The 12,575-nt window shown below is 36.0% G+C and overlaps 1 protein-coding gene across 1 annotated transcript; it reads right to left on the reverse strand.

The window, feature by feature from the left end:
- Window positions 1-8,347: 8,347 nt before the first annotated feature.
- On the reverse strand, window positions 8,348-10,264 carry LOC114413568 (protein ASPARTIC PROTEASE IN GUARD CELL 1-like). The gene has a single exon (XM_028378037.1). The coding sequence runs from the start codon at window positions 10,067-10,069 to the stop codon at window positions 8,615-8,617; it is 1,455 nt and encodes a 484-aa protein (XP_028233838.1). The 5' UTR covers window positions 10,070-10,264; the 3' UTR covers window positions 8,348-8,614.
- Window positions 10,265-12,575: the final 2,311 nt, after the last annotated feature.

The following is a 12,575-nucleotide window of genomic DNA, read 5'->3' on the forward strand; positions in this document are numbered from 1 at the left end:
AACTTTTGTTTTCAAACCCCCAACAAGAAAGAACCATAACTTCAGAACCAACATGAGTCTTCATTCTTCATCTAGTGTTAATGGTGAGAGTTCTACTCCTAAGGACCCCTTGTATAAGATATTAGATGAGTTGAGATCCCTTAAGTTGTGGAAAGAAAAACAAGAGAGAAAAGAAAAAGGTAAAAAACGAGAGGAAGAAATAATTCAATATGAAAGAGAGAAAATAAGAGAGGAAGAAAAAAGAAAAATAATGAAAGAAATGAAAAGAGAAAAGCATGCCTCCTATAGTAGTCATAACTCTTGCAAGAGCCTAAGTGAAGAACTTCATGACTATTATGAAGGAAGGCATAGGTCACATCTTAGACCTCACTCCCATAGGAGAGAAAATGAAAGAAAGCCTCAAGAGGCTAACATTAACCTCCCATACTTCCATGGGAAGGACAATGTAGAGGCTTACTTAGATTGAGAAATAAGGGTAGAGCAAAAACTTAAAAGAAAGTCTAATTTAAAATCTTATGGCTCTCATTCTTATCCAAATAAAGACCAAGGTCTAGGCATCTTAGGGGCAGCACCTTCTAAGCCCAAAGATGATAAGGGGAAGACAATAGAAAAGAAACCCCCTAAGGCTAGTAGGCAAGAAAAGACTAACTCTATAAAGTGCTTTAAATGTCTTGGAAGAGGACACATTACTTCTCAATGCCCCACCAAGAAAACCATGATTATGAGGAGCCAAGACATTTATAGTAGCCAAGATGACTACTTCACCTTCCTCTAGTGAAAGTGAAGAAGCAAAAGGGGAAGAATCTAATGAAGAAATCTACCCCCAAGAAGAAGGACAACCTTTAATGGTTAAGGAGGAGTGTAAGGAGGTAAGTGTCTCCTCCAAGAGGTTAGTTAAGAAGGAAAAGCATTTTGAAATAAAGACAAATATTAAAGAAATTTCCCCTCTTAGAAAACCTCCACATTTTCTCCTTTGTAAAAAGACACTTGTTAGCATTGCCACACCTCTTGGGCTTGAGTTTATTCCTCAAGTAAAGGAGTTGTTGGATGAGGGTTTGGTTTGCAAGACCTTAAATCCTTGTGCTTTTTTGGTGCCCAAAATAGGTATTATTAGGCACCAAATCCCAAAAATAGGTGGTATGATGAATATTTTGAGTGGTGCAACCCTCTTTTGTAAAATCACTCGTGCACCCAACATCTTCATGATTTGTGTACATAGGGACTCATTAGGTAGGTTTGTTCTTATTTTTAGTTTCAATACAAACTTAGGTACTCATATGGGACACCTTAGGTTTTTCATACTTTTTGGTAGGAATAATCAACATGAAAATACAGAAAAAGATATGTTTTATTGCATTACTTTTGTTAATTTTTTAAATAGTGATCAAGGGGTTCCCATGAATCCTAAGAGAATAAAGATCATTCCTGAGTGGCCCACTCCACCAAGTATAAGAAAAATTTGGGGCTTCCATGACTTAACAAACTCTTACAAAAGGTTTGTCCCATATTTTTCTATACTTGTAGCACTACTCATTGAGTTGGTGAGGAACCATGTTCCTTCATGGGAAGATGCCCAGAAAATGGGTTTTCAGACCTTACCTTACTTCAATATACCAAACACCACTAATACATATGTTTTTGTTCTTTTTATAGGTGTTGAGGAAAAAAGCCTAGAGTTTCAAGAACCTCAGGATTTGAGGTCAAATCCTTTTCAAGGGGGGAGGGAATGATGCAATCCTACCCTGCAAGGGCATTGGATAAAAGACTCCAAGAAGATTAGGCCAGAGATGCAAGAGAAGACCCTAGGGTTCTCATGAGCCTTAGGGTAGATTTCGGGCCCATGGGCTAAGTATGAGCCCGCTTATCTTTGTACATACTAGATTAAGGTTTCATATTAATTTTTTTTGGCCTTGCATTTAGGGCTCCACAATATAGGTAAGGTACCCTAGAAATGTAGGATTTTTCAGCCCTTGTATTTTAGGGCACCTAGACTAGTTTTTGTATTAGGGGTAGTTTTGTAATTTCGCATGCATTAAGTGAATATTTGATGTGTGTGGTTGGAAATAAATTTAATTGAATTGGGAGAAGCCCAATCCAATTAAATTTTAGAGGGGGGGTGAGCATTTGCTTGCTACACCCCATTGTCATATCATATAGTCACACTTTGTGCATGTCCTTCATGATTTACATGCCTCATGACTAGGGGTGGGTAAGCGGGCCGGCCTGCCCCGCGTAAGGCCCGCCCGCATAAGCCCGCATTTGCAGCGGACCGGGCTAGTCCGCCCCGCTTCTTACACGGACCAAATAAATTGGTCCGCCCCTGCCCCGCGGACCCCGCGGGTCAAACGGGCCGGTCCACGGGCCTAGTTTTAAAAGAATTTCAATTTTAATAAAAATACAATACAATCAAATTAAGTTCAATACAAATGTAAATAAAATCTCAGTAATTAGTCAATTACATCAATAAAATAAATAATGTCTTAACAAAAGAAAATCCAAGCAATAAATCTAAAATATGAAATTTAAACATCTCCAACAACAAATGATTCCATATTTGAAGTAGCTTGAGCTTTCTCCATCTCCACATTTAAGAGTACAACAACAATGAATCAGCCCCAACAAAAATAGGATAAAAACAAATTCTAGAGAGAGAAGAGATCTCTACTTTGCGTGGTGGCGCGGTGGTGGGCCGAGGTTGTGCCGCTGTGGTGTGTCGCGTGACTGCGTGAGCGTGAGTCGCGTTTTGTTTTCCTTGTAAGGGAAAGAATCTTATGACTTGCGCACATGCGTGACTGCGTGGTGGAGAAAAACTGTGATGAGAAAAAGTGTTCTTAGTCTGCTACAATGATAACAGCTAAATATGATGTGAGCTATTTTTTATAATAAAAATATATTGAAATATATTTAAAAATATTTATTTAACAATTATTTTTAGCTTAAATAATAAGAATTGATATTTTTATTATTTATGGCTTGCAGATATGAAAAGGATAGATTAAAAGAAAAAAAAAGATTGAGAAAATATCAAAAAGAAAGATTTTTAACATGTTATCACTTATCTTTTTTATCTTAATCTTTTATTTCTGTTATCTTTTATTTTTTTTATCTTTATCATCTTTTAATTTAAATATTTTATTTTTATCTTTAAATCTTTATCTTATCTAATATATTTCTTTATCTGTTATTTTAAAAGAAAAGTTTAAAGTGAAAAAGAGAAAATCAAACCTAATATAATTGGGTCAAGGTCACACAAATCAAACCTAATGCGGGCAAAACCCACATAGTCTATGGGTTAAGCGGGGCGGACCCAAAAATATGACATAACCATGGACCGTTTAAAAAAATTGATCCGTAACCCGCGCGGACCGCGAGCCCCGCGGGCCAGTCCATGGACCTGGGCCCGTTTACCCACCCCTACTCATGACACCTAGGCACACTTAGTGGAGAATCTTGGACTTGATCTTGGATTAGTGGGTTGAACCATAGCTAAAATTCACTAATCATAATTAGTGAAATTTTGGATCCAAAATTTGGCTCCACAAATTCAATTTCAAATTCAAGTGAAATTTGAATAGAAATTCAAATTTCCCTCCAATTTTGTGTGAGGCTATAAATAGAGGTCATGTGTGTGCATTTTTGGAAACTTTGATCATTTGAAAATTAAACTTCAGATTTCAAAGCTCTTTTAGAGCATAAAATTTCGTGCTCTTCTCTTCCTCTCCCTTCATTCATCTCCTTCTTCCTCCAAGCTCTTATCCATGGCCTCCTATGATGGTGAGCTTCTTCTAGACTCATCTTCTACTTGAAGTGGTGTCTCCTCTCTCTCTTCCTTCTCCATTCCGCTGCCATTCGTCTTCCAAGAAGCAAAGGAATCCATTGATGAAGAAGATCCTAGGCCTACAAGCTTCAATGGAGCCTACATCACAAACTCCAGTGTTTGAAGATCTGTACCTACGAGGTTGCTCATAAAGTCTTCTCCGCTAGCACTGAAGAACTAATGGTTGTACCCATAATCTTCTTGTCTCTTGATGATGATGAGGTTATGGCTTGAATTAATATGATTGAGCATGAGGTTGTAGTCCTTCATCATGCATGCTGGCAACGACTGGTGAGCTTTGCTATTGAGGATGTTGTCTAGTTTCCATGTCTGGAGCTAAACAAGATGTGGCAGCAACGTTTGGATGAGTTGCAAACCATGTTTGGAAAATTTTTGAATTTGCTCGGTACCAATTCATGTAGTGACTCATATGTTCAATCTTTCCTAAAATTGGTTGGCCGATTAACATATATTTGTGTCTTTCCTTCCAAATTGTAATCCACTTTGGTGTTCCTCTATCTAATTTATGTCATTATGTCCTTTCTTGTCAGTATAATGGACTTTGTCAAAATTATGCAGTGAATTTGGTATGCCTTGACAAAATCCAAATTGGAGCATAACTCTGTCAATTTGTTGTCATACTACCATTGGAAAACAGATTCAAGTGTCATAAACACTCCATATTTTGGAATCCTTGTATGCATGTTCTGGCATAAATGACTTAAACCCTCTGTAAGGCATCCAATGAAACTAAATAAATAACTTGTGTTAGTAATTTTAAAAACAATGTAATTGACGTTTGAATAAATTAAAAAAAACAAATGGTTCAACCTCCTTGTTACGCATGTTGTCGAATCTTGACCTGTGGCCTATAACATCACCTCGCGGGATTCCATAAAATTGTATCCCTCTGCTACTCCATTTAGTGAAATGTAATATGTTAGTGTCAGATACATTACCAAAAATGAACTTTGTTTGAGTGAGAAATTTTTGTTTACCCAGTTACAAGTGGAAATGACGGTTGGCGCTCGACTCTTGGTTGAATGAATAACATGCGATACTATGCCCCAGACTGTAACAACATTATACATCCTCCCATTTTTTTGGATATGGAATAAATTGCTTTACACATTTCTATGTACAAATGTGCTAAACATGTCGAACCCTAACTGTACCAACCGGCCCAATCAAGATTTGCTGACATAAGTAGATACATCAAGTGAACTCTGTCCCCTGACTTATTTGGCACCAACATTCCACCAATTAGCCCTAAAATGTGTTCTCTACAATGGGTTGCTAATTGTCGTGGTGTGGGTTCTGCTAGGAAAGTCAACATATTTTCTTTTAACCATTTTAGTTTAAGTGTTGATCCCACTAGTGCATTCTTTGGAGGAATATCACCTATATATCCAATAACTGGTCTTTTATCAACATGTAAACCCAGTTGAATAACAACATCTTCAAAGGTAATTGTGCATTCACCAACAGGAAGAGGAAACGTGTGTGACTCATGTGCCCACCTTTCAACCAAAGCAATCATTAAAGCTTCATTAATTTAAACTTGTCTATGTTTGTTTTCAGACAGACACGAGTCAATAAAAAGTGCCTACTCAAGATGTGATAGTGAGTGGACAACACAAAATTTTGTGCATGTGTTCTGCATTCGACATATTGCATAAAATAACATGAGGAGGTTTAAGAACAATGCCATCAAAAAACTAATTATAAATATGGGTGAGTGCCAAACTTCTTTCTCTTCTTATTAAATATCACTTAATTTTGTATTGTTTACAATATTGAAATTATATGTTTATAACTACTCAACATATGCAAGGACAGAGCCTACGTTCAATCACTACTACAACATTCTGAGGGAGGAAGTAGATGGTCATCGAGCAATTAATTGGCACAGCAAGATTTCACAAGAAAAATGGACTCTTGCATGCGATGGTGGTCGATGATGGAGGCACATAACCACCAATCTTGCTGAGTCAATTAATTTGGTACTCAATAAATTAAGAAATTTGTCAATAAGTACGTTAGTAAAATCAACATATCTAAAGTGTAATGCATTGTTCAACAAAAAAGGGAAATCGCAACAATACTTGCATCAAGCCAAGTTTATACGAAAGTATTAAACAAGGCTATCGAAGATGCACAAAGAAAGTCAAACACTCATTGTTCTTGAGTTCAATCAATGCAACACATGGTTCTTGGTCCAGGAGACAATAAATCTGAGAGAGGTTCGACCAATTGGAGATTTCACAGTTAAGTTGGATGAAAGGTGGTGTGACTATGACAAATTCTAGAAATTGCATATGCATTTTTCTCATGTTGTTGCTACTTGTAAGCATCCTCACCATCAGTATAGGAACTACATACATCTTGTGTATATGTTGGAAAGTGTCTCTAACATATACAGATGATTGTTTGGAGAATTGCACAACGAAGCGTATTGGTCACCATGTCAGTAGCCAATGATCTGTCCCGACCCAAATAAAAAAAGAAATTCTAAGGGTCGTCCTGTCTACTCTCGTATCCACACCAAAATGGATATCTGAGAATCGGGTCAAGCAAAGCGATGTTCTATGTGTCGCATTCCAGGCCATTCAAAGAAAAATTGCCTGCACCATGTAAACTCAAGCCAACAATATTAAATTTATGTCATATTCTTTGTATTTTAAAAATTTTGTTGTATTATTTCAAATTTAAATATTTTGTTCTATTGTTGATAATATATATATATATATATATATATATATATATATATATATATATATATTGTAATTTAAATATTTTAGTTCAATTCAACTTGTTGATATATTTTTTTATCTTCTTTTGCTCATTTGCTAGAATATCTTTTTATTTTTATTACCATTTCTATTTTTCTTCACTTATTTTTAATAAGCTAAATGTTTTTATTTAATTTAAAATGATAATAAATAAATATTTTAATAATTCATAATAAATAAACATATATTTAAATAAATTATATTTTGATTTTATAATGAATAACTAAAATTGTGATATAAATTTATTTTTAAGTATAAAAATATTAAAATTTAATTTAAAGATGAAAATAAAAATAAAAAGGTGATTTAAACGAGATAGATTTACAATAATTATGAACATGCAAGAAATTACTTTTAAAAGTTTTATTTGATTTTAAAACATTTGTCATTTAAAAAAAGAAAAATCATTATAGTTTTGATGTATGCATTTTAATTTTGTAACTAAAACATGATTCTCCATTTAAAGACCGACAAATGAGGAGATTAATCATACTACGTTACCAAGTATTGTTCGGATAATGTGAAAATTGTGCCTTAATACGTACTAGTAATAATGAAATGGACAGTCTTTTATAGCATAAAAAATTAAAACTTCAAAATAAAAAATATATATTTTATCATTGTTGGAGACTCAAATGTTACCTTAAACCTACTAAGAAAGATAAAACAAAATATAAATATGATAAATGATATCATTTTATAGGAAAAAATATTTAATGAACATTCACAATGTTATTATTAGACATCTAGGGAAAGAGAAAAAAAATAATTATAAAAATATAAGTTTGATAGGATTTATGATATGATAAGAAAAGAAACATGTAAAAAAAATAAAATATGTTAATAAGTATGTAAAAAATATAAGGATTGAGTTTGGTCTATTATTTGTTATATATTTTATTTTTAGGTTTCATTAAATCTATTTAAAAGTTCAATTTGGTCTATTAGTCTATTTACAGATCTATTTTATATTAAAGTTTTTATATAAGTCTAATTTTTTATTTATATTAGACAATAAACTCTTAAATCATTGAGAAAAAATATGTGTAAAACAAACTATAATCTATAAAAATCAAAGTTATCATTACTCAAAACATGATAAAGATCAAAATATATAGAAATAAAAACACATATTCATAGTGATTTCCTAAATAAACAATAAAATAATATAGTAAAAGTATCATCTTAAAATTATTTTTTAACAATACTTTCTTTTAAATCAACTTTATTTCATTTTAAACAACAAATAAAATTTAAAAAATAAAAAAATAATACAAAGTGTTCTCAAACTACAAATTATTTTCAGTTTAAACAATTTAAACATAAATATAGATAATTAAAAAAGAAAAAATAAAAACAATTAAAAAAATTAAAAGAAATAACACAAAAATAAAAATTTAATATTTTTTTAAAATCATGTTATGAAAATCAATTTCTAGGAAACCGATTTCATAACATTGATTTGATTAAAAAAATACACATTATGAAATCAATTTTCCAGCTCATAACGTGTTGTAAGAAAAAACCTTAAGCAACTGATTTCTAAACTAAGACAAAACAAATATATATTGCTTACATTAAAAAATCAGTTTGGGATCATGTTTAAAAATCGATTTAGAAGGAATGTGAAAAATCGATTCAATGTGAAAAATCATTTGTATCATTTAGGCAAATAATTGTTAGTATTGTTTACATAAATAATTCATTTATCTGTATTATTTATGTAAAAAAAATCGCATTTGGCAAACCCTCGCCATTTTATAAGCACCACTTCACCACTCACTACATTTTAGCACCGGTTCAGCTGGCCCAACTTACATTGTACCTTATCCGAATGGCCCCCACAGGTTACAAATGTAAAAAAAAAAAAGATAAAAACAAATTACCCCTTTCCCCTTATCCCACCGTTACAAATTCTAAAAATAAAAAAAATAAAAAGATTAAATTATTATAGTATTAAAAGTAAGCACGAGATTCTTTGTTCTACGTTTACCACGCTTTTTCACTAGCAGCTATCAACAGAGAATCCAACGAGCGAATTCGCGATATCGAAACCGACACGTGTCCCCTGCTGCTGCACGTTCCCAATGATTGAAAGCGACGACGTGGTGGGCGCAAACGCGAAGCAGAACGTCCCCACCGAGTCAACCGGTATCAGGTAATTCCTCGCCGGTAACGGTAACTCCCTCCCTTCAGGAAAGCGAAACGACACCGTCGGAATCTCCACACTTTCCCTCGACGACAAGTCGTAGCAAGTGTCAAACAACGACACGCCGTTCGCCTTCGGAATCCCCTTCGCCCCCTTCACAAACGCGTCGCGGAGCGCGTCGTAAACCTCACTCCTTAACCGCGTCACCGCCGTGCCGGAATCGATAATAATCCCTCCGCCGCCGATGGCATCAACTTCAAAACTCGATTCAGGAATCGGAAGAGCTTCACCGCCAACGCTGATTCCTTTCAATCCTAGATAGTAGAAAGTGTCGAGCTCGGGATTCCGCATTAACGGTGCAGTAGCAGCATTTCGCGGCAACGGTGAATTGAACTCCAGAGTTGAAACGGCGTCGGAGTCGCGGTTCACGAGGCAATAAGAAAACGACGTCGCATTGACTTGTGCTGGAAAAGAGAGCTTTCCGCCGCCAAGGCCGAGCAAACCGGCGGCGCCGACGAACAGTCCTTCGTTGTTGTGGCCGCATCCGATGGCGACGTTCTCCACCGCCGCGGAGCCCAGCGTCACAGTCTCAGTCGCGAACTCTCCGACGGTGTAGGATCCGTCGCCGTAGGAGACTTCGTAGAGGCACGTGCCGTTGCGGCACTCGGAGAGGTCCAGGGACTTACACTGCGGCTCGTCGCAGCGGATCGGAGAGTACGAATTCGACGAAATCGGGTCGAAGATTGGATCCGATTGTTGGTAGCATTCGGAGCACGGCGCGCATTGGATCCAGCTCACGTCGCTTCCCGTGTCGAGAACCACGTAGGCTTGACTCGGTGGCTTTCCGATTCCGACTCGGAGGAAGTACTCGCCGCTTCCCTGACTCGTTCCCGAGACAACAGGGCCTTGCAGCGCGTTGGACTCGAACTCGGCCTTTGACTCGGCCGGGTGGAGGTCCGAGTTCGAGACGCGTTTCAGAAAGAGATCTAGGCGAGTTTGTAAAGCTTTGACTCGAGCTGAGTCGCGAGCGAGTCGAGATAAGGTTAACGATTTGTAGTCGCTGTGGGAGGATTTCTGAATTGAGGCTCGGGAGTGTAACTGAATACCAAACGACGACGTTAGAAGCGAGGATTCTTGTTGTCGTTGGTGTTTGTTAGGGTGGTGGTGGGTGAAGGCGACGACATTGTGTGCGTTTTGGAGGGAGGAAACGACGTCCAGGAGTGTCGTTTGGGGAGAGTGTGGTGTGGTTCTGGAGTGGGTTAAGGCAAAGAGAAGAAAGAGTGGGAAGAAGAGATAAGTGAGAGGTGCCATTTTGTGAAAGTGTGAATCTATGGGAAAATGGGTTTGGGTTTTGCGGTTTTTATTTTGGGATGAGAAGGGTTCACGTCAAGGTTATTGGATTTTAACAAAGAAAGGGGAAGATGGAGAAGCTTTGGATGATTGTTGGGAAAGCTTGGTTTTGGCCTTGCATGTTGTTTAACAACGAGGAAAGAGTTACATAAGCTTTGTGTTTTGGGGTTTAATATTATAATGTTGGGTTATTTTATTTATTCCCTCATAATTAACACTGACTTTGGGTCTTGCTTTTTCTTGTTTGGTGAGTGGGGTTTTTGGTCTTGGGAAAGCCGAAAGGTTGTTGTAATGAGAGCTTCTATCTTTATCGGTGGTTGATTAAGAAACTTAGGTGTAGGTGTTATTATTGGGATAAACGCGATTAGTGTGGGACGATGCTGGTCAAATGGTATCTTTACTTTGAAACTCAATCTATCTAGTAGTAGTACACTACTATACATTTGGGAATTTTTCCCGTTATTCATTAATTTGATACTCCCATGTTACAAAAAAATTATGAGAAAATATTAATAATTTTAAAATATTTATCAGTTTTAATTTGTTTTTTTTTTCACTATAGCGTCACATTATTTCGTTAATAAGTAATGTAAGAAAACTGTCCTAGCTATCGGTTGACCTAATCTGATTGATATTAGAATTTAGAACTTAGAACTTAGAAGACAAGGCATGTATGAATAATGATTAGTATAATAGGACCGACGTAGGCACTCCGCAATGTTCAACATTTGTGGGACAAAAAGTGCCAAGAGTCTGAGGTCATCTATTGCTATCATGAGTAATTACTTCAGCTATTATTCACTAGTAAAATTTTAAAGTAAAAAGTGATAAGGCTTAAAGAAATTCCGTAGTTACTCGATCCAGTTTGATTATAGTGTGTTTCGATCTGAGTTTAGGTGTTGCGGGTTTTAGTCTGGTGTTGGTTTGAAATGCATCTAATATCAAAGTAGAATTTTATTAGTAGAATTTTTATTTTCATTTTGTTTTTATGAAATAAAAATATTATTTATTAATTAAAGCATAAAAAGTCTACATTATCCATGGAGTAGGCCGTTTAACTCATGGGTAAAATGGACTACACCAATAGACTCATAATTTAAATGAGGGAGTTGCTAGGTGCACCTAGCATTATTGCTGGTGCATTCAGCATTCTTAAAAAATGTCAAAATTGCTTCTGTCTTCTTTCTCCTTTTAAAAGCTGTTTTCTTTTTAAAAAATCACACCAGTCATTTTTACGCACTCTTCTTCTCGCTTTTCTCTCTTCGGCGTCATATTTTCTTTGGTTCCTTGGCAACGGTTAGGTTCGATGAAAGTGAAGGTATCAGTGTTCAGTGTTGCGGAGGTCGTCGGCGGCATACAAGGTACGCATTTGTGTGGGGTGTGTGTTCTGGTGTACCGTAGATCGTGCGGATCAACTTGATCCGTAAAAGATTTACGGATCAACTTGATCCGCATGTTGATTTTAAAGTTGCGGATCAAGCTGATTGTTACGGATCAAGTTGATTTGTAAGTCTTCTGCGGATCAACTTGATCCACAAGTTTGTTGCGGATCAACTTGATCCGTAAGTTGTTTGCGGATCAACTTGATCCATAACAGGCTATATTTTTTTGAAATTTTAACTTTTATTTAAGTTTAATTTTGTTTTTTAATTATTACTTTGTTTGTATTGTCATTTTTTATTTGAATTGTTTATATGTGTAGAATGATATAGGGTTTTGGCTTTTTACTAATGATGAGTTATTATGTATAGTTTTGTATTTATGTATAGTTCGGTTAGGTGTTGTATGCCTGTGTTGAAATTTTTGATTTATTGTTAAGATAGACGAAGATCAGTGGATGTATGAAAGTATAATGTCTGAAGAAGTGGATATGGATTATCAAAATGAAGAAGAATGTGGTGTGAATGAACCACATGTTGATTGTTCAGATGCGTTCAATACTTCTCAGGTAATAATGTTCATGTTGTAGGAAACTGAAATTATCTGGATTGGTTTGTAGGTGTTTGACGGCCGAAAGGATGTTTTGCGGTGGGCTCGATCTGTTGTTCATGAAAATGAATTTGTGGCGGTGATTATAAGGTCTAACACAAACACTAGTAGTAGAGGAAGGACTTCATTTGTGTTAATTGGCTGTGAAAGGAGTGGCGAGTATAGGTGTAAGAAGAAATAATTTGTTAGAAGAGATATTGGGACTAGGAAATGTGGGTGTCCCTTCAAGCTTCGTGGCAAGCCAATGGTTGGAGGACAAGGCTGGATGGTGAAGTTGATGTGTGGGATTCATAATCACGAATTGGCCAAGTCATTAGTTGGACATCCATATGTTAGGCGATTGACTAAAGCTGAAAAGATACTTACTGCTGATATGACAAAGTCAATGGTCAAACCAAGAAACATTCTGTTAACTCTGAAGGAGCACAATGCCAATAGTTGTACGACCATCAAACAAATATACAATGCAAGAAGTGCA

This window comes from Glycine soja, chromosome 1 (genome assembly GCF_004193775.1).
Source record: "Glycine soja cultivar W05 chromosome 1, ASM419377v2, whole genome shotgun sequence".
Lineage (NCBI taxonomy): Eukaryota > Viridiplantae > Streptophyta > Magnoliopsida > Fabales > Fabaceae > Glycine > Glycine soja.

What these genes read in the sequence shown, in the direction of transcription:
- LOC114413568 (XM_028378037.1), bottom strand. Translation starts at nt 10,069, where the DNA reads ATGGCACCTCTCACTTATCTCTTCTTCCCACTCTTTCTTCTCTTTGCC.